General features: G+C 48.8%; 1 protein-coding gene across 2 annotated transcripts in view; it reads left to right on the top strand.

Annotated features, from left to right (window-relative positions):
* MMP24 (matrix metallopeptidase 24) overlaps positions 1–23,039 on the top strand; it is a 44,658-nt gene that overhangs the window by 1,814 nt on the left and 19,805 nt on the right. Inside the window, exon 2 of one of the 2 annotated variants that reach the window (XM_056121636.1) lies at positions 19,880–20,028. In XM_056121636.1, coding sequence (XP_055977611.1) covers positions 19,880–20,028 — 149 coding nt within the window. Of the gene's footprint in view, positions 1–19,879; positions 20,081–23,039 lie in introns of those variants that run through there. The other variant, XM_056121638.1, reaches the window with a different exon arrangement.

Raw genomic sequence — 23,039 nt, 5'->3', positions numbered from 1 at the left:
TCCTGACCACCACCAGAAGTAATTCCTGAGTGTAGAGCCAGGAGTAAGCCCTGGGCCAAGTGTGACCCAAAACAAACTCCAAAATTAGGATCCTCTGCATATCATCCTGCATATGGTAGTATAGAAAGCCCCTGCTCCAAGTTTTCTACTCTGACCTAGGCCCCTGCTGGCTCCTGTGACCTTGGACCATTTCCTTGCCTTTTCTAGCCTTGCTTTTTAGCATCTCAAAGATAAAGATAGGGCCAGGTGATGTCAACTCTGACACCCCTTAATTCTTAACAAAATTTCAAGATCCAGCAGAGGCTACTCACTTGATGATGTCAGGACTTAGGGGGAGGCTTCTCCTTGTCCCCCAGGATTAAGCCTCAGTCCTGGAGGCTTAAATGAAGTTTGTCTTTCTCAGCTATGTACCCCTGTGGCAGGCCACCCCCAGAATCACTTGCTAGTGATTCAACTCCTCTAACTCACTTTAATGGTCCTTTCAATAGTTGTAAGCCTGAGCACTGTCCCCAGGGGTGGGAATTTAGTAATCTTCCACATATGGAGGAGGATTTCTTTGTGGATTTTCAGTCCTCTCCTGACTGTGACTGACAAGGCCTGTAGAAAACAATTCCAAGAGCCCTTCAATTCCTTCTGGGCCAAAAAACTGACCTCTTAGAACACAACACTATTCCCACTGTCTTATTTTTTAATTCACCATACTTTGCAATGCTCAGGGCTTACTCCTGGCTCTACGCTCGGGAATCACTCCTGGCAGGTTGGGAGGATCCTATGAGATCTAACCCAGATTGGTCACATGCAAGGCAAGTGCCCTACCCTTTGTACTATTGCTCTAACCCTGTAGGTTATTTTCATCTGAGTGCATCCCCCCGACCTCTTCTACTTATTTGCCTGTTATGTCCTGTCCGCCCAACCCCCCAAACCCCTCACTAGGGCATTTTCCTGGCTGGAAAAGCTTGATAGGATCTTCAGTATTCCTGTATGTTTTGTTTGCTTCTGCCCCTTCAGTATCACATCAGACATTTAAAGGTATGTCCAGCATGGTGTCTTGGGCCCCTGCACTCTTAACCTTTTTTCCTTCAGAGCAATGATGATTGATTGCCTCTCTGGTCTATGGATGCCTAAGCAGCCCCCAGGCCTTGATAAAAACTCTTTCCTGAGTGCCACTCAGTTTTTGGTGTCTAACAGGTTGTCCAAAACTTTCCCAAAGATAGGCAGATTATATCCACTGTTTCTCTCAACTATTTGCACCTAATCATCCCTTCCTTGAACACTAGTAGATCACATGGCTGAAACCTTATAGAAGCACCATTACTTTTCAGCCGGGCCAATAAAGATGTTTACTCCTCTTTCTGTCTTTTAAGGCCTTTGGAGCTGGACTCCCCCTAATGCCTCACTAGAAAGCTGCCCTATTGGGTCCACATTCTTATTCCAAACCAGTCTTTCTCTCCTTTATTGTAGAACAAACTAGCCAGGTTTCTTTGGGCATTGCACTGCTGTTTAGGACCATGCCTCCAACCCCCCCCCCACACCTGCCCCACACACACACACAGCCTTTCCAGGTTCAGCTGGAGCACATGCTTTACATATGGGAAACCCAGGTTTGATCTTTGGAACCCTCTGGTCTCCCCCAAGCAAAGAACTGGGAGCAGCTTCCCAAACAAAGTTTTAGCCAAAGCCCTGCTTCTGTAGGAAGCATCCTCTGACTTCTCTAGTTATTTCTGTTCAGGGAAAATCTTGGAGGTAGCCTCAACCGATGTGTTTTGAAAAAACGTTTGAGAGCAAAATAGATGCAGTTCTTGAGCAACCATACAAACCAAAGATGTGTTCTCTCAGAGCTAACACTCCTCTTTGGTAAGTTCTCAGTAAGCATTAAGTAATTCTTGCTCTCTGTCCTTGGTGGCAAAACTACATGGATCTGAACTAGATGCAGGGGTTGCTGCTGGAGAAATTGTGTAGGGGTTAAGGCTCTTGCCTTGCATTCTGCTTCAGTCCCTGGTACCACATGGTCTCCCCAGCACCACCAGGAGTAACCCCAACCACATAACAATAAGTTGCCCCCAAGCACCTCAGATGTGACCCAACCCAACAAAAAATCTCTTCTGAAGCTCTTCTTGGAGGAATGTTTGTGTCCTGTTCCCCCTTCACGCACACACACACATGCGTGTTCACACACACACACACACACACACACATACACATACACATCCTTCAATAGGAATACAGGTTATGACTTTTGGTGTTGGTTATCAATCTACCCCCTTGAGGTCTTCCATAACATGACCTATGCCATTTATGGATGCCATCTATGGTGGTGGCACAGAGGAGAAAGGAACTGAGAGATGCCATGACCTAGAGGCCACCCAGCACTTGCATTGCAGAGCTTGAGAGCTGCTTCCTGCATGGATATGTGGGATTTGACCAAAACTCAACCTACCAAATGATTCAGGACTGGAAGTTTCCTCTGGCATCCCGAGTTCTTTGTCTCAAGTATTTGTACTATATTTGGCTTTTGATTTCATAGATCTCTGATCTTTTTGGTTTCATTTTTAGTTTGTTTGGGGAGGGGGTCACACCTGGATGTGCTCAGGTCTTATTCCTGGTTCTGCACTCAGAGATCACACTGCTAGCAGGCTCAGAGGACTGTACAGGGTGTCAGGGACCCCAACCCAGGGCGGCTGCATGCACAGCAAATGCCCAAAGCCTGCCTGTTGTACTATTGCTCCAGCTCCTCTGATCTTTTATTACAAAAAAAGGCCCAAAACTTCAGCCTGTTTTCTTTCCCCTTCACTTTTCTTAGTCTGCCCTTTGTATTTTGCACATCAGGGGTCCTACCGATTCTCTAATTGGCTTCCTGCTTTTTAGTTTATTTAAAGCCTCTTTCTCTTAATTAGCTCAGTAGCATGCCCCACTAATAGTTGGGTTTGGGGTATATTTGGTTTGATTTTTTGAGCCTTCCTAGTTTCCTATTTAAATGAGAAGGTCGGCAGAGGCAGAAGGAGACAGGCCCCTTGGCCTGTCCCAGGAGGCTGGAATAGCTCTGTCTGATGGAGTTCTGCCCACCTCACGGTGCCAGGGCACCTCTCTGAGCAGATGGAGAATCTGCTTCAGTTTGCAGCTGTAGTCAGGGAACTCAGACTCCTGAGAAAATCTGGGGAGGGGGGGTGTCAGCCCATTCGGAAGCACTAACCGGTTCCCAAGTGAGAGATTTCTTTCAATGAGATCCTGGCCTCCAGTATAACCTCATTCCTATTGGGAGAAAAAAAGAAAAAGAAAAAAGTCTTACTGGTAGGAAATTCTTCCTTTTTCTTAACCTGGCTCTAGCCTGCTGGATTTTTTTCACTCGTTTTTCTTATTGATACTGTGTTTTTCCCTGTGACTTCAACAGCCTCTTCTTCTTCCCAAATGTCTGCATGTGCCTGGCCCCACTTGATCCCGGCGATGCTGGCATGAGTAGATAGGAAAGAGACTGCCCTCATTTTGTAGATGAGCAAATGGAGACTCAGAGCGATTATGTGACTCGCCCAGCACTTGTCCAAGGACCCACATGTCACTAATAAACAGTAAAGCCAGGATCAGAAGCTGGATTTTCTGTCCTTGATCTGAGTGCTTTCCCCTCTGCACTGAACCGCCCTATTCTGGAATTACAGTAATAGCCTTTTAAGCCAATCTTTTCTACTTTTAGGTATATCCACTCCAACTTTTGAAAGAGGTAATTTCTGAGCAAATAAAAGCAAATTATAATTATACCAGAGAGAGATTCCCTTTAGGAAATGCCTATCCCTGTGTTATGATATCGTTTGGACTCAAGAGCCAGGGTTGAGGAGACGGTTCAGAAATCTGGAGCGCGCGTTTTGCATGCAGCAGCCCTGGATTTGATTCGGGCATCTCATGATCTCCCAAGCATCACTTGGTGTGACACCACCACTCTCTCCCAAGCACTGAGCCAGGTGTAGCCCTCAAGCTCTGAGCTAGTTATGACCCTCCCCCCCCCAAAAAAACAGTAAAAACAATATTTTCAAAAGATGAACCAATTCCAGGGCTGGAGCGATAGCACAGCAGGTAGGGCATTTGCCTTGCACACAGCCTACCCAGGTTCGAATCCCAGGATCCCATATGGTCCCCTGAGCACCACCAGGAGTAATTCCTGAGTGCAGAGCCAGGAGTAACCCCTGTGCAGCGCCAGGAATGACCCCCCCAAAAAAAAAGAAGGATGAACCAATTCCTCATGGACTTTAGCCTGTGTCTCCTTAGTATATAGCATATTCTAGACAATGGATGAATATTTTTTGATAAATATTTTAAAGTCAATTTTAAAAAATTTTTTTGTTTGTACAGTGATCATGGCTCACTCTTGACTCTGTACTTAGGGCTCACCCCTGGCAGACTCAGGAGACTATACAGGGTGCCAGGATTGAACCCAGGTTGGGCAGTGTGCAAGGCAAACACCCTACCTGCTGTTTTTAATCACTCTACTCTGGCCCCAAGTTAATTGTATACATTGGAGCTTTGAGGCAGGAGGACAGAGTGCCTCAAGGAGCAGTCTGATGGACAGCCACGCCCTTAGGGTGCCTACAAGGTGCAGGGCACTGGAGATATAGGAGCCCTAAACCCTATTAGCTGTGCCTGGAGCATCAAGTTACTTGCTGTTTCCAGTAAGAGTGCATGAGAAGAAACTGGAAAGAGAAGCCGAGAGCAGATTGTGAAACTGGCTTTTGTCCAGAAGCAGAGGGGAGCCATTAAAGGTTTCTGAGCAGAGCTGCGACCTGCTCGGTGGTGTGGAAGAGGAGGAAGATGCGTTCACTGGCTCCTGCCCTGAGTGCTTTTAGCCTTCTTAGTGCAATTTAGGTCTTCATACCCAAAGGAGGGGCTCAAATAGCCACAAAAGTGGACCACCTGAACTCTGGTCCTCCCCCGTTGAGAGATTTTGAAATAGAGCCATTGGGTTCTCTGGACCTTGGACTTAATTTTCTCCAAGTCCTTCACTGGTTTTTCTTCATTACTACTCCATGGATTTGTTGGGTGTGTATGTGTTCATTTTGTGTTGTTTTGTTTTGAGGCCACACTCAATGGTACTCAGAGGTAACTCTTGGCTCAGGAGGGTGGCTTCCAACCGTGCTCAGCAACCATGCGGTGCTAGGACTTGAACTCAGTAAACTAACCCTTCGAGCTATTTCCCTGCCCTATTTGCTATTTTCCTATCCTATGTCTTTGTTTTTAAAGACAAATTTCTCTCTCTCTCTCTCTCTCTCTCTCTCTTTCTCTGTCTCTCTCTCTTGCCTTTGGGCCATCCCCAGCAGTGCTCAGGGCTTACTACTGGCTCTGAGCTCAAGGATCACTCCTAGTGGTGTTTGGGGAACCATATGATTGTCAGGAATAGACAGACGCAAGACAAGCATCTTACCCAATATACTATCATTTCAGCCCCTCTTTTCCCTTTTGTAGACTGAAAGATCCAATGCAGAGCCTTATAGATGTGCGAGGCAAATGCTCTCTCACCGAGTCATATCCTTGGCCCTTAGGAGCACCTTTGAAGCAGGCTTTAGTGATAAAGAGGAGAACAGCAAAGCCATATAGCTAAAGAAGCTTTGATTACTATGTAATGTTAGTCATATTACTATGTTATTACTAAAGGTATTACTGTGTAATGTTATGCACTGCACTGTAGCACTTTCCTCCTGTTGATCATCGATTTGCTCGAGCGGGCACCAATAACATCTCCATTGTGAGACTTGTTGTTACTGTTTTTGGCATATCGAATACATCGTGGTTAGCTTGCCAGGCTCTGCTGTGCGGGCGGGATACTCTCAGTAGCTTGCTGGGCTCTCCAAGAGGGGTGGAGGAATCGAACCCGGGTCGGCCGCGTGCAAGGCAAACGCTCTACCTGCTGTTGCTCCAGCCCTATAAGCAAGTAGGGGAGAAAAACATACACTACCATTAAAAAACCTTGCTTAGCAATAAAAATTTAAATCTCAGTTCTAGACCATTAATCCTTATATGTAGTGTTCTCTGTGCCCCTAAAAACTGGGCTTGAGCCAAAGTGATTGTACAGAGGGCAAGGCGTTTGCCTTCCATGTGGCTGACACAGGTTCGATTCCCAGCATCCCATATGGTTCCCCGAGCACTGCCAAGAGTAAGACTTTTTTTTTTTTGCTTTTTTGGGTCACACCCGGTGATGTTCAGGGGTTACTCCTGGCTCTGCACTCAGGAATCACTCCTGGCGGTGCTCAGGGGACCATATGGGATGTTGGGAATCAAACCTGGATTGAGCAGGTGCAAGGCAAATGCCCTACCCGCTGTGCTATCGCTCCAGCCCCACCAGGAGTAATTCTTGAGTGGAGAGCCAGGAGTCATCCCTGAGCATCACTGGGTGTGACCCAAAAAGTCTAAAAGTAAAAAAAAAAAGTTATCGAAAGCCTGGGCCTGAAAGAGAGGTGTCAGCCTTTGCCTCTTTCTTTCCTCACCTGCTCTAGGAGCCTCAGTCACAGCACCCAGAAATTCACCTCCTGTGTCCTGTCTTCCCCTCCAGCTCTGTCTGAATGAATGTCCATCCTGTCTCAACTGGACTTCAGGCACTTCCACCCATCCCCCGCTCTTGCCCACCTCTAACGCCCCTTCAAACAGCAGCCCTAGGGCCTTTTACCAAATAAGTCTATACAGGGTCAGTTATAGCTGAAGCAAATATGACAAAAGCTAAAATTTGACCATGCTGGCTGATGGTTGTCCAGAGTTTATTATCTTTTATACCTTTCTGAATGCACAAAACATTTAATTTTAAAAAATTAAAAATAAAAAATGCAGATTATGTTACTCCCACCCTTATCTTGCTTAAATTGAGTTCTAACATAAAAGCTAAAGCATTCATTCTTCATCTGGAAGCACCACAAACACACATGAAATTAGAACAAATTATATTGTGAGACTTGGACCCAACACCCACCAAGTTGTGTACCCAATATACCGTGTATGATTGAATCTGTCCTGTCTCCCCGGCTTTCTTTTACACTGTATCATTCACCTGGCCTTTCTCTATCATGCAGGCTCCTTCTCTTCTCAAAAATTCAATGAGACATTTCATTTTCTTTTCTCCTTCCTTCCTTCCTTCCTTCCTTCCTTCCTACCTACCTACCTACCTACCTACACAAGGCAAATGTTTTACCACTGGGCTACATCACTGACCCCAAGGCATCCTTTTCCCTGGAATACTGGTCCTTTAGCCTTGACTGAACCCTCTTCTTTCACACACAGCCTCAGCCAAGAACTGGCTTCCTTCAGGAAACCAACCCTGACCTCACAGCCTATACCTCCTGCCTTCTGTCTATTCTTCCCATGTGTAACAGTTTTAAGGGAACATTCTGTCTTTCTGTATCATCTCCCCCAAGGCTGTAAGCAGCATGAGAAAGGGTTAAGTGGGAGTGATGGATATGTGAATCAAGGTTTATAATAGACCATGAAAGATGCTCTCAGAGAGGGATGCAGACAGTGCTGTGGGGAGCACAGAGGAAGCCCTTTTCACCCCAGAAGGCTCTCCAACGTAGAGTAGCATTCTTGTTCTATAGGGTTTTTTTGGTTTGGTTTTTGCTTTTGGGGCCACCGTTGGCCATGCCCAGGGAGTATTCCCAATGCAGTGCTCCCAGTATATTTGGAGACACGCTGGTGCTGGGATTGAACCTGGAACCTCTGCATGCAAAGCACTCCAAGCCCTGTGAGCCAGCTACCTGGCCCTCAAGTTACATTTTAGACTGGGGAGGCTCAAAAAACCTGGGGCCCCTTCTGGCAATTCTCAACCAACTGGGCATGTTTCAATGCAAGGGCCCAGGGATGCGATACTGGTTGGGCCCTGCAATGCTAGCGATTACCCATACCACCCTGGTGGCACCCAGCAGTGTTCGAGGACCATGTGGTGCTGGAGTTGGAACTGGGGAAGACCTTAACCCCTAGGCTATCTCTTTGATCCCACAAATCACAGTCTGAAGGATGCTCAGTAGTTTGTGAGAGACAGGCCAGAATTCAAGTGGGAAAGGCCTTCAGGGAGGAAGGGAAGGAGACAGGGCAGGTTCAGGCAGCACAAGCAGGCCTGTAACTAGAGTAGAGGGCACTGGAGTGGCAGGACACTCAATACTATGTCACCTCATGGTATGAAGCATGCCGAGTACCAGACTAAGGAACTTGGACTTGAATACTGACAATAAAACTTCATCTGACCACTTCCGGGTTATCCAGTTCAATCCTCTGTTCATTGCAATTGTGAAACCAAGGCCAGAGCAGCCATTGTCTCCCTTCTTTTCTCTCACTAATACATCGGTATGTCCAGGGCCAGGCTCACAAGGCCCCTCAGACTTGCAGGAAGGCTCTGGAAGGGTCTGGGTCTCTCCAAGTGAATGGGAGCTTAGGCACATCCCTTACCTTGGCTGGACACCTCCCCAGGACTGGAAAACTTGGACATCCCAGTGCTGATCCCAGACCACAATGTGCCATCTCCCAGAGCCTGGTGACTGGCTTGAGGTGGCCTCCTGGGAGTGGACCAAGGACACTCTGCCACAGGCCAGGGAATTCCCGCTAAGTGCACTTACCACCCGCTACAGGCCAGTGGCGGCCAGGAGTGACACCTCGCATGGGGAGGGGTTGTTGGGAAGCTGAGCTGAGCATTGTGGGGCCCAGAGGGACTTTTTAGATGGCTGTAAGTGAAAAAGCAGAGAAGGCAGTGTTTGGAGGCAAGCCAGAGGATGGAGACATCAGGACTAGTCCATCCCTGAGCTGCTGCCTCCTTTTTCTAAGGATTCAGGTGATCCCATTGAGCCATCTGGATGGTCCAGGAAGAACTTAAATTCATCACAATTGTGTCATTTCTTTTGTTGGTATTTAGAAACCATATAACACAGCATGTGTGTTTTACAAAGTAATAAAGCTCAGAGAAAGACCAATGGCATCCAAATCACAGCCATGGGTTTGCGGAATAAGGATGTGGCCATCATTAAAGGCTCATTGTTTTAGCTTCTACAGGCCTCATCTCACTGAGTCCTCCTAGCAAACCTTCTTTTATTATTTTTCATTTAACAGACGAAGAAAATGATGCATTAGGAGAGCAGTGGAATTTAGGGCCACACTTAGTGGTACTCAGAGGCCATTACTGGCTCTGCCCTCAGGAGTGACTCCTGGGAGTGCTCAGCGGACTGTGTAGCGTCAGGGATTGAACCCAGATCAGCTGCTGCATATAAGACAAGTGCCTTAACCCCTGTACTCTCTCTCCATCCCCAAGAAAATGATGTCATTTGCTCAAGGATACTCACCTGGACAAAGCAAAGCTAGATGCTATTGGTAATCTTGATCTCATACCTTTAACTTGCAGATAGGAAACTCCCCACCCCACCACCACCACCCCTCCACTCCTCCAGAAATAGAAATAGAGACCAAAGACTATACTGTCACTCTTGTGCATAAGACTGAGACATCAACCAGGGATCTGAGACCCTAAGAAAAAGATCAGGACCTTAAGAACATCAGTTTAGGGCCTAAAAAGGCAGAGAAACAGGCTAAAACCCATTTGGAAGGACTGAACTGGCAAGAATGGAGATGGGAAATGAATTGTATGCCCCTCATTGTTTGGGAGCCACTCCTACTGGTGCTCAAGGACTATTCTAGGCTCTGTGCTCATGGGCCACTCTCAGAAGTGCTCATGGGATCATGCAGTGCCAAGGCTTGAACCTGGACCTCCTGCGTGCAAAGCATGTGCTCAACCCATTAAGCACTTCCTCCTATGCATTTAATGCTAGTGTACTTTGACATGTTGGGGTGCTTATCATTTACTGAAGTTAGGAGTGGCCAATAAGATGGGCAGGTGGAAGGTCCAGATTTGAGAACAGAGACACAGTGGGTAAGGACTGGTCATGGAGCCAATTGGGGGGAGAGGGATGACTCTCAAGCAGTGCTCTCAACCACGTATGCTGCTTCTCAGACATCAGAGTCTGACGCTGAGTCACCTCATTCTTCAGCAAATACTGATCAGCCCAGGCCACTACGTGTATTCAACATGTTTGTTTCTCTGATGGATCTCAGGCAAGGTGTCGGGATTTTGTAGACTGACCCCACTTCTAGGGCATGACATAATCCAGAAGAGACAAGTCAGTTTCCCCAGTTACAGAGCACTGTGCTAAGAACTGACCAGAGCCAGGGCAGTGATCAGGAAAGAGAAAGGAACTGGGATGGAGTTGAGGAAGGCATCCCCAGAGAGAGGAGCGTGGCCTCCACAGAAGGAACACATCTGTAGTTGGGCCTGAGCGGTAGTGCAGTGGGTAGAGCACTTGCCTTGCATGCAGCCAGCCCATGGTTCAATTCCCAGCATCACATATGGTTCCCCCAAGCCCACCAGGGTTAATCCCAGAGCACAGAGCAAGGAGTAATCCAGTACTGACATAGCTGGATGTTCCCCACCAGCCCCCTCCAAAAAAAAAAAAAGGAAAAAAAAAACAGAGAGGGGAGCATGTCTGTAAATGTGTGGGCCTCCTAGAACATTCTGGAACAACAGAGCTGGGAGGGAAGAGTTAGAGAAGCTGCAGAGCAGCCAGAAAACAGATACAGCCCTCAGTTTTTCCTTTTGTTTTGAGGAGCCTTCCAGGCAGTGTTAGGAGGTGCAGGGGTCACTCCTGGTGAAACTCGGCCAACACGGCTTGGCCGTTCAGCTCAGGCCCTAGGTTCTGAGGACCATCAGGTCACCTCGACAGTGCTCAGGGGCCTCCAGAGCTAAGCAGAGTGATGCTGAGGGACCAGGCAGTGCTAGGGATAGAGCCGGGGTTGGACGTGTGTCAGACAGTTGCCCGAACCTCTATACACACTCCCCAGATTCACGGTCACGGTCACGGTTATGGTCCTCCTGTTGTTCATCGAGTTGCTCGAGCAGGTCCAGTAACGTCTCCATCGTGAGACTTGTTGTTACTGTGTTTGGCATATTGAATACGTCACGGGTAGCTTGCCAGGCTCTGCCGAGTGGGCAAGATACTCACAGTAGCTTGCTGGGCTCTCCGAGAGGGGCGGAGGAATCGAACTCTGGTCGGCCATGTTGGCTGCGTGCAAGGCAAACGCCCTACCGCTGTGCTATTGCCCCAGACTCAAACGTTATTAAAAAAAAAAAACTTTATGGAGGTGGAATGTATGTGCCAAAACCTTGTCCAGATTTAATGTGTGTGTTTGGAGCCCTGTACACCTAGTACCTGCCTGTCAACAAGTCCATCCCCTACCCCAAGTCCCCTCTGGCCTTCGCTACTTATTAATTTGTTATTTTGTGCCAAGAACACTTAAGATCTGCCCTCTTAGCACAAGTTTTGAGGGGTGCCAAGGATCAAACCCCAGGAATAGATGCTAAACGCAGGCCCGAGCACTCAGCCACAGCCGGGCGAGAGATAAGTGTTCCGTAGAGCATGCTAGCCAGCATTGGGTTGAACTGAGGATTTTGAGGACTCCTTCTTAGTGTGAAGCTGAAACTTTGAATTCTTTGACTCCTGCCTCCAACTCCCCTCCAGAGCTTCTGATGGAAATATCCAGAAGTGTGTGTGTTGGGGGGGGGGGGGAGCAGGGGATGAGGTTTCTGCTTGGAAACCCACCCCCAGCTTCCGGCAGCTGTCCTGCTCAGAGGTCCTCCCCACTCAGACCTTCCTAGCGGGCATTCTCTGGAAGGTCCTTCTGCAGAACCGTTTTCATTGTTCCTTCCTGGAGCCCAGCGTGTGGACTGACTGTGCCAGGACCAGAAGTGCCCCCGGAAATGTCAGAGACAAACAGATGTGATATGCAGGAGGGAGGAGCCCCCCTCATCCCTTCCCCTAGCGCTCCCTACACACACACACACACACACACACACACACACACACACACACACATTTACCCCTAAACATCCAGCCTTTTATTGGGAGGCAGGTCCAGCTGTGCTCAGGGGTCATTCATGGCAGTGCTGGGGGAACCCTATGGATGCTGGGGATCGAATGAGGGTCCACTGCATGCAAGACAAGGGTGAGTGGCCTGCCTGCTGTCCTACTGCTCCGGTCCTACCCCTCACCCCCACCTTTTTTTTTTTTTAACAAGACCTTCCAGCCTAGCTTCACTGCCATAATAACCCCTGCTCCTAATCCTTCACCCACTCCTTCTCCAGGCAGCTGCAGCGCGGGGTGGGCCCTCGCTCACCCAGAATGCACCCAAACCCCCTCTGCTTTCACGGATCCCTCTTTCTCTCCTCCCCCAAGGCCCTCGGTGTTCCCAGAGCACTCAGCAGCCCCGCCCGCTCTGCTTCCCGCCGCCTCCATTCCACTTGGAATCTCACCACCGCCTCTGCTGTCTGTCGCTCCTGTCCCTCTGTGGACCGTGTTTCCCCACCCCCACCCCCTCCTTGTTATTCTCTGCTCTCTCCTTTGCCTGCCACTACTGAACCTCTCGGCTTTGGCTTCTCTCAATCCAAAATCCCGCCCTCTGTCCCGCCGTCCAATCAGGTGATGTCAGCACTGATCTTCCATCCTTGGTTCTTCCCAGCTATTTTGGTCCCTGCTCTCACTCTTGAGATTTTTCTCACCTTCCCCAGGGTTTACACCTCGTTCAGCACTTAAAGGGTGACAGACGTCTTAGAGTTGGTTAACTGAGCTGTAAAGGTTAGCCTTCTGATGTGGCTGGTGATTGATGAAGGAGTCCAGGTGTAAAAAGACGAAAGGTGGGTCATTCTGTTCAAATCTGAATGGAATTTTCCCCCTCAGTGAATTTCATGTTGCACAGTGGAGCCTTTTGTCTCATAAAACAAGAAGTCAGGTTGCAGTAGATTGCATTTCAGCAAACTTTTTTTCAATCTCTTATAAGTATCAAGAAGCAGGCTTGGTACATTCAAGTGTATTATTACTCATTAGAATTTCCCAAGGCAGAATCCTTTCCCAGACAACATCTCTTAGATCAACAGTTTATTCATATATTCATTCAGTGATTACTTAGATCACTGACCCCGTGCTAAGCACTGTAGCTGATATGAAAATAAATATGATGGTCTTGGGTCGTGAGGAGCTAAACCTAGTGGGGGAAATGAGCATTTCAATTTGTAGGCGGGATCCCAGCTAGTGGTTGTCTTTAAAATGATAGGGCAGGGCCAGAGAGATCCTCAGTGGACTAAGTGTGTGCTTCCAATGTGGGAGGCTCAGAATTTCATCCTCGCATCACATGGTCCTTCCTTCAGGTAGCACCACAAGTGACCCCTGAGTACTGAGCTGGAAGTAGTCCCTGAGCGCTGCTAGAAGTGACTTAAACACTAAAAAAGAAAGAAATAGTGCAGCCCTTTGGGAGCAAAGAGGGTAGCTATCACTCTTCCAGAGAGAGCCAAGGTGGGGACGTTTGTGCTAAACTTGAGTTTGCAAATATGCATAAAGAGAATTGGGCCAGTGGCGAATGCACAAAGGGCTGAGCACGTGCCCTGCATGTGGAGCCCCAGTTTCAACACCCCCTTCCAGGTGAAAGAGGTCTTCAGAGCAGCAGGGCAGCTTGGAGGGAGAAAGGGTAGGAGGGAACATTTGGAAATTGGGATAGCTGGAGTTTAGGGCTTGCTTCGACACCAGGCAGGCACTTCTCCTGAGAGAAATCAAGGTCTCAGAGCAAAACCATGGTTGCAAGCACAAGGTCAAGAAGTGAAACTCCGAAGTGCCTGGTCCTGAGTCTAGAATCCTTCTGTCCTAACCTCCAGCATGCACATACATCCGCCTTCATGCCCTATTCTGTAACTTAGAGCCGGCATTTGACCTCCTCCCTCCCCTCCCATGTGCCCTATTAGGGATTTTCCCCTGAGCTCTGGGACAGGCCCTAGTGAAGTATGGAAGGAAGCAGAGCCGAGCCCCTGAGCTCTGGGATCCTGCCCTGATGCTGCAGGGATCCTCGCGGGCTCTGAGAGTCTCCTGGCTTGATGAGGAGAGAAGGGGCAGGGTAAGCTCCTGAGGAGAGAAGGAGCAAGGTGAGCTTCTGAGGAGAGAAGGGGCAGGTGAGAACTTTCTGAGGAAGAGAGAAAGAGCCAGGTAAGCTCCTGAGGAGAGAAGGGGCAGGGTGAGCTCCTTTTTTTTTTTCTTTTTGGGTCACACCCAGCGATGCTAAGGGATTACTCTTGGCTCTGCACTCAGGAATTATTCCTGGCAGTGCTAGGGGGACTATATGGGATGTCGGCGATTAAACCTGGATCGGCCACATGCAAGGCAAATGCCCTACCCGCTGTGCTATCACTCCGACTTTGAGTACTATATTTTCCTTGTTAGTGTGTGAACGCCTCTCTCATCTTTGTATCTCCAAAGCCTGTAGTAATGACCCAGTGTTTGCTGAATGAACACAATGAACAGCCACCATGTGGAAATCCCTTCCAGAGAGCTCGATATCTATAGCCAAGTTGCAGGTACCCTCGAGCTAGAAGTTGGAGAAGAATAATATCTAATGCTCAGAGTCCAATGTTACAACAACCACAATATCTGTCACGGGGGCTTGGGGAGCATAGAAAAGGCAGAAAATAACTTTGGGGAGTGAATAAAGGCTTAGAGAGGTAGTAATTAATGGACTTAACCTTAAAATGATGAGTTTGGCCAAACAAAGGAATATGTCAGGCAGAGGAAGGAAACTGTAGGAAGGCATGAAAGAAAATTTGTCTTTCAAAATTTGTAAGAAGCATCAGTGTTCTGTGCTGTGGTTTGGAATGAGAAAACTGTTTTAGATCCCAGATCTAAAGAGAGGTGAACGGTCAGTCTATTGTGGATGTTTTAAGGCTTTATTATCCTACTTTTCTATTAATCGGTGGATTTCATGACATTTCATATTATCCACACTTATGGTGAACTAAATAACTTAATGATAGTTCCTGATCTGGGTCTACCTTCTTCCAAAAGTAGTCTGATTTGATTTGTAAAAACAGGCACATGCCCCATGAGACTGTGTAGACAGAAGGCACGAGATGGGAAGGGAAGGATCCTGCTTCCTGAGTGCCTTGCTCGTGAGCTCACTCCGTAGTCACTAGCCTCTCAGCCCAAGGAGGTTCTGAGTAGCTTAAAGACCTGCCCAGGGGCTGAAGAGACAGTTCAGGGGGTCGGGCACTTGCTTTGCACGCAGCCAACCTGGGTTTGATTCCCGGCATCCCATATGGTTCCCTGAGCACCGCTAGGAGTAATTCCTGAGTACAGAGCCAGGAGAAACCCCTGAGCATCACCAGAGGTAGGCAAATAAAACAAAGAAAAACAGAAAGAGGCCAGCCTGTGGGAGTTCTCCTGTGAATACTTGCTGAGTCAACCAATCTATGGGCTTTCCTTCCTTTACCAACTGATGCCCCAGGATTTTGGGGTCCTGGCTTCATCAGCTTTTCGTTGCCTCCTGCATGCCTGTGGAGACAATCCACCCCCCTCCCCCATTCTGCTGTTGAGATGCTTTATTAGTTAGATCTTCTTCATGCATTTTGCTTTGATTCTCTTTTCCTTCTAACGCTTTTCCCTTTCGGGGGCTAGAGCAGTAGTACAGTGGGTAGGGCGTTTATCTTGCATGCAGTTGACCCAGGTTCAATCCCTGGCACACCCAACCCCTGAGCAGTGCCAGGAGCACAGCTGCATGTGGCCCAAATAAGAATAAAGTCTTACCTTTTCTCTTTCAATGCATAAAACTTGAAAAATAGAAACGCCTCTTCCCCAAGAAGACCCCAATGATATTATAACAAAGGATGTCACAGGTTTTTACTTAAATTACTTTCCCTAGTGCCAGGATGAACCCAGGGCTTCACTCCTACAAGGCAGCCTCTCTCCTGCTGAGACACATCCCCGCTCTAGAACCTAGGAAACAGTTTTGTTTTCTACTTATTTGGGTTTGTGTGTGTGAAGTAAGATATTTTTATTTAGAGAAATATGAGATGGGGTGGGGAGGGAGAGAGAGGGAGAGAGAGGGAGAGAGAGAGAGAGAGAGAGAGAGAGAGAGAGAGAGAGAGAGAGAATACAGACTTTTCCAGAGGGATAAAACTGAGATCACACTTCTGAGACTGAAATAGGGGTGATCCCTAAGATGAAGAATGCGCGTTGTGGCTCATAGTCACAAAATTGGTTATATTCACAACGTTTGTTTAGAAAAAGAAATTTTTTTTTTGCTTTTTGGGTCACGCCTGGTGATGTACAGGGGTTACTCCTGGCTCTGCACTCAGGAGTTACTCCTGGCAGTGCTCAGGGGACCATATGGGATGCTGGGAATCAAATCCGGGTCGGCCGCATGCAAGGCAAATGCCCTACCCACTGTGCTATCTCTCCAGCCCCTAGAAAAAAATGTTATATCATTTCAGACTTAGAAAAATTTTCAAGAATAACAATACTCTTCACCCAGATTCCTCATCTGTTAATATTTTGCTCTATTTGTCTTCTCTGTCCCCTTCTCTCTCTCTCTCTATATATATATATATATGTATATATACATATACATCACGACGACGATCACGGCCACCCTGTTGTTCGTCGATTGCCTCGAGCAGGTGCCAGTAACGTCTTCTTCGTCCTAGCCCTGAGATTTTTTTTTTTTAAAGTGCCATATTCAAGGCTTTTTCAGGGTTAGGAGAATGAGACCCATCATTGTTACTGGTATTTGGCATATTGGGTATACCATGGGGAGTTTGCCAGACTCTGCCGTGTGGGCATGTTACATTTAGTAGCCTGCCAGTTTGACCGAATTAGGAATGAGATGACAAGATGTCGCGCGGCCGCGAATGCTGAGTGTGATAATCTCTGGATCCTGGCCGTTGTTGGAGTTACACGGCAGTTGGTGGGTGTAACTGTCTAGTTACTGGCAGGTCCAGTCCCAAACTGTACAGGCTTGGAGATCTCAGCCCCGGGTCCCACACACCTGGGTTCCTCTGTCAGTTCTTTTATGCGTGAGGCTCATCCAAGTGTGTGGAGAGTGCTCCCAGCATGGCCTTGGCTGGGCCTCGGTGGTCTTCAGCTGTTGGGCCCTGGTGGAGACAGTCAGGCATAGGGTAGGAGACTCTGTCTTGTTCTCTCCCAGGAGCTGAGTGTGATGATCTCTGGATCCTGGCCGTTGTTGGAGTTACACGGCAGTTGGTGGGTGTAACTGTCTAGTTACTGGCAGGTCCAGTCCCAAACTGTACAGGCTTGGAGATCTCAGCCCCGGGTCCCACACACCTGGGTTCCTCTGTCAGTTCTTTTATGCGTGAGGCTCATCCAAGTGTGTGGAGAGTGCTCCCAGCATGGCCTTGGCTGGGCCTCGGTGGTCTTCAGCTGTTGAGCCCTGGTGGAGACAGTCAGGCATAGGGTAGGAGACTCTGTCTTGTTCTCTCCCAGGAGCTGAGTGTGATGATCTCTGGATCCTGGCCGTTGTTGGAGTTACACGGCAGTTGGTGGGTGTAACTGTCTAGTTACTGGCAGGTCCAGTCCCAAACTGTACAGGCTTGGAGATCTCAGCCCCGGGTCCCACACACCTGGGTTCCTCTGTCAGTTCTTTTATGCGTGAGGCTCATCCAAGTGTGTGGAGAGTGCTCCCAGCATGGCCTTGGCTGGGCCTCGGTGGTCTTCAGCTGTTGAGCCCTGGTGGAGACAGTCAGGCATAGGGTAGGAGACTCTGTCTTGTTCTCTCCCAGGAGCTGAGTGTGATGATCTCTGGATCCTGGCCGTTGTTGGAGTTACACGGCAGTTGGTGGGTGTAACTGTCTAGTTACTGGCAGGTCCAGTCCCAAACTGTACAGGCTTGGAGATCTCAGCCCCGGGTCCCACACACCTGGGTTCCTCTGTCAGTTCTTTTATGCGTGAGGCTCATCCAAGTGTGTGGAGAGTGCTCCCAGCATGGCCTTGGCTGGGCCTCGGTGGTCTTCAGCTGTTGGGCCCTGGTGGAGACAGTCAGGCATAGGGTAGGAGACTCTGTCTTGTTCTCTCCCAGGAGCTGAGTGTGATGATCTCTGGATCCTGGCCGTTGTTGGAGTTACACGGCAGTTGGTGGGTGTAACTGTCTAGTTACTGGCAGGTCCAGTCCCAAACTGTACAGGCTTGGAGATCTCAGCCCCGGGTCCCACACACCTGGGTTCCTCTGTCAGTTCTTTTATGCGTGAGGCTCATCCAAGTGTGTGGAGAGTGCTCCCAGCATGGCCTTGGCTGGGCCTCGGTGGTCTTCAGCTGTTGAGCCCTGGTGGAGACAGTCAGGCATAGGGTAGGAGACTCTGTCTTGTTCTCTCCCAGGAGCTGAGTGTGATGATCTCTGGATCCTGGCCGTTGTTGGAGTTACACGGCAGTTGGTGGGTGTAACTGTCTAGTTACTGGCAGGTCCAGTCCCAAACTGTACAGGCTTGGAGATCTCAGCCCCGGGTCCCACACACCTGGGTTCCTCTGTCAGTTCTTTTATGCGTGAGGCTCATCCAAGTGTGTGGAGAGTGCTCCCAGCATGGCCTTGGCTGGGCCTCGGTGGTCTTCAGCTGTTGGGCCCTGGTGGAGACAGTCAGGCATAGGGTAGGAGACTCCGTCTTGTTCTCTCCCAGGAGCTGAGTGTGATGTATATATATATATACATATATATAATACACACATGGCAGAGCCTAGCATGCTCCCTGTGGCATATTCGATACGTCAAAAACAGTAACAATAATGGGTCTCATTCCTCTGACCCTGAAAGAGCCTCCAATACAGCACCATTGGAAGGACGAGTAAGGTGAGGCTGCTAAAATCTCAGGGCTGGGACGAATGGAGATGTTACTGGCGCCTGCTCAAGCAAATCAGTGAACAACGGGATGACAGTGACAGTGACAGTGACAATACACACATACACCCTTTTCCTGAAGCATTTCTCTAAACTTCCATCTTGAACTTGCTCTTCAAGCCCGGGTTCTCCCTTGAATGCATATCTTGCATGCTTGTCTCTATGATTCTTTGCTTGCTTTTTCACTCTGGAGAAGCCTGGGTTCTCTCCTGAACACATATTTCTCTCTTTCTCTTCCCTCACATCTTCCTTCCTTTCTTCCTTTTGTTTTTTGTTTGCTTTTTCTGCTTGTTTATTTGTTTTGGGGGTCACACCCAGTGGCGCTCAGGGCTCTCTCCTGGCCTCAGGGGAACCATAAAGGATGCTGGGGATCAAACCCAGCTCTTCTGCATGCAAGGCAAGCGCCCTACCTACTGTACTATCACTACACCCCTCACATCTTCCTAATAAGTTTCATTCAATAAAAACTCTCTTGCTTCATTTAAAAAAGAAAAAGAAAACCCATATCATGCGTCCTTATATTTATATTTATATTTATATCATGCGTCCTAAATATTTATATGGGTGTTACCTAAAATCAAGGAATTCTTTTGTATTATCATCCCATTATTTTTTCATGTATTCTTCTATGAGGATTTGTGTGTCTAAGTAATACATTTTCTTTTTTCTTTTTGTTTATTGGTTGATATGTATTGATAACAACGCATGTATTTTGGGGTGCTTAGCAATCAAGTGTTCTCACCCTCATGCCAGCAAATATCCTACCTCCTGATTGTGCGAGGGACTCTGACTTCAGCCCTGCAGGGTGTGTTGGTGGCAGCACCTGTGGGGCTTCTTCAGAGGAGGAGCCATCCTTGTGCCCTTGCACATCGGGTCAGAAGACCGTGGGAACCACGCAGGGATGAGTAGAGGGGAAGGGCAGGAGGAGCCTTGAACGCGAGTTTAATCTTCAATCTGTAGCCAGTAGTGATTCTGTGAGGTTTCTAGCAGAGGAAACGCCAGAGCAAGCAGGGCTTTCTGGAGATGAACTTGACAGTGTGTAGGAGGAAGTGACGAGGAGGAAACCAGAGCGTGAGTCCCTGAGTCCCTTGGGTGTAACAGTCCCTCGTTTGCAGGTCGGGAAGCGCACTCCGCAGCGTGGTGTATCCTTTTCCCTCGTGTCTTTCAGAACTGGCTGAAGTCATATGGCTATCTGCTTCCCTATGATTCCCGGGCCTCCGCGCTGCACTCAGGGACAGCCTTGCAGTCCGCAGTCTCTACTATGCAGCAATTCTACGGGATCCCAGTCACCGGTGTGTTGGATCAGACAACAATCGAGTAAGATTTGCAGAGGACATTGTGCCTTTCAACTCTCCAGACTTACATCAGGGTTCGTGTCCATCACGGCCTCAAGGATGCACCAAGCCCAGCTGTCTGCTGATCTTTTACTCCTACAGGCTCCTCCTGGCCAGGACCACCCCCCACCACACACACACACATGCATGCATTTATGCGTGCACATATACATACATGCCCTTTCGGATGGGAACTAAGGTCTCTCCATGGGGAAGTGTCACCCTTATGGGCCTTAGTTTCCTTATCAGCACAGTGAGGGGCTTGATTAAACATGGTTCTAATCTCCTCTGACTCTAATAGCTGGAGGTTTTACCAGTCACCCTTGGTATGTCTTGGGGTCTGACTTGATACAGAGACTCTCGAATGGTAAGCCCTTGGCAACTCAGCTCCCACTTCCCTCCTTCATCCAACATTTGCTGAGTGCCTCTGTGTTCCAGGTGCTGCGTGGGGCAACCTCCGAGGCATTTAGTGCAAAGCCCTTGGTACAGTCTCCCAAGCTCGGAGTAAACAGTTTCAGAGAGCCACTTAGGAGGTGAACCAGGAAGCCAAAGCTCACTCAGAGCAGACAGGAGAAAAGTGTGGGGGTTTGGGGAACCCCCAAAACAAAGTAAAAAGGAACCCAATCAGGGCAAGGGCAAGGGGGTATCCTTACAGTGAGAGTGTGGAGGGGGGCAGAGGGATCAGACTGGAAAGTATCTGTGTTTTGTTAACAAAGAGGCCCTTGGAACCAGGGTGGTTTGGTAGAGACAGCCATGTAGCTGGCAGAGGGAGAGGGAGAGATGAGGAGCAGAGATGTGTTGGAAGAAGCATCTGGAAGATTGACATTGATGGGAAGAAAGAAGCAGTAGTAACTGGAGAGGAGGCAGTTTTGCTTAAGAAGGGAGAGTTGAGGCTGGAGCAGTAGCACAGCGTGTAGGGCGTTTGCCTTGCACATGGCTGACCCGGGATCAGTTCCAGGGATCCCATACGGTCCCCCAAGCACTGCCAGGAGTGATTCCTGAGTGCATGAGCCAGGAGTAACCCCTGAGCATCACCGGTGACCCAAAAAGCAAAAATTAAAAAAAAAAAAAAGAGAGAGGGAAAGTTGAGGGGCTGGAGTGATAGTAAAGTGGGTAGGGCTTGCCTTGAGAGAACCTGGGTTTGATTCCCGGCATTCTATATGGTCCCTTGAGTGCCTCCAAAAGTGATCCCTGAGTGCAAAGTCAGGAGGACCCCCTGAGTATTGCTAGATAGGGCCCAAAACAAACAAATGAAACAAAAAAGTTGAGAGAGCTTTTTTTTTTTTTAAGAAAAAGCCACAAAAATTACGGCAGCTATTTAAGAAATACTATTGCTACTCTAAGAGAAAGAACTGGGCGAGTGCCTTCAGGAGGGCTGGGGCTAGCATCCCCAGCTGAAGGGGAGTGGGGAGCAGGCGTGGGAAGGACAGGAAATCCAGCCCACTGCAACTCCAGGCTCACCCCGCCACGCCGTGAAACTCCCCCAGCCTCGCTCGTCACTCTCAGCGCAGCAGTTAGATGGGAGCTTTCATGTCTTACCTCCCTTTATCCTCAGATTTAAATCATGGGGAGTCTGGGCTTCGATGATCCTAAAGTTCTATCCAAATATTTCCTCTTGCTGCGGTTCTTCGCTTGTGAGTTGGTGCGACTCCGAGCTGATGCCTGTGGGGGCTCCTTGGTGCTGGGCCCATGAGCGAGCTGGTTACGGGGTGCCTGGCCGGCCGCTGTCCCAGGCAGGGGGCCACTCGGAGGGCTTGGCAGCAGCAGGCAGGAGTACTGGTATCTGCTGCGGCACCACCTGGCCCCGCAGGCCTGTTGGACAGGGCTCAGGGAGCGGCAGGTGGACACGAAGGGAGGCCGCGGAGGGAAGCATCGGAGGGAGGAGGATCCCACAGGCTGCTCTGCCCCCGCCTCTGTGGGATGGCACTGCCCACGGGCTCCTCTGTGAGAAGGTGGGCTGCTGTTTTTGGGGGGAAAACACCTTTCTGAACTAACCCACAGACGCGATATTGTGAGGAGGGTGGAAAGAAGATGCTCAGGTGCTCACACTCACCCCTGCCCGAGTGGGGAGGTGTCAGGGGGTAGAACTGAGAGGCCTGTGGCCTTCGGAACCCTTTTGGGTGCATCAGCCTTGTGGTGCCGAGCTGGTCCCTGTTCTCTCCCCCAGCCTCCCTCTGAGCTAACACTCATTTGAAGTGTCTCCCTTAGCCACTCACTCATTCATCCACTCATGCATTCATTCAGCAAACATAGCTCTTCACCCAACTTTGTGCTCAGCACAGAGAAAAAATTTAAAAAAAAACCCTTCTCAGTGTGTTTCATTGCATTCAGTTGTTTATTCAATATACAGCTCATTTCCAGCCCCACCTCACCATTGTGTGTGTTTCGCAAATTCTTTGATCTGTGGATATTTCCCATCATCTGTAAAGTGGCATAAACCATTTCTGTTTCCTCAGTTGTTTCGAGAATCAGACAGTTGATAGATAGATAGATAGATAGATAGATAGATAGATAGATAGATTGATTGATTGATTAATGCATGGGTACTGTTAGTTTCATATCTTACTAAAATTCCTGGGCATGTGAGGCCTTGGGAGCGTACAAAGATGCAGGAGGCCTGGTGAGGTCCCTCCAAGGGCTCTTAGTATGTGGTGAAAACCATGTCTGACTCCTTTCCTCCTTATCAGTGGCAGCTGCTTTCAAAACCTGCAGCCGGCTGCTTTTCCATCCAGAGAGCCGAGCTCTAGTATGGGGGTCACTCAGCCAGTCAAGGACATAAGCCACCAGGATGGCTGAAGCTCCTGTCAGCCCCAGGCTTTGAAGTAGCCTGTCCCGACTCCTCTTGTCCTAATCCCAGAGACATCCCCGGCTTACTGACCTCTCACCGGCTGCATCCTGACTGTAAGCTGTTGTCAGGATTTTCTTAGTACCGGACTCCAGGTTCATGCTGGGACATGGTGATAAATATGACAGAGTTCCTGTCCTCACGGAAGT

This window comes from Sorex fumeus, unplaced genomic scaffold (genome assembly GCF_029834395.1).
Source record: "Sorex fumeus unplaced genomic scaffold, SorFum_2.1 ptg000044l, whole genome shotgun sequence".
Lineage (NCBI taxonomy): Eukaryota > Metazoa > Chordata > Mammalia > Eulipotyphla > Soricidae > Sorex > Sorex fumeus.
Note: the sequence above shows the minus strand (reverse complement) of the source record. Positions and strands in the feature narration are given on the sequence as shown.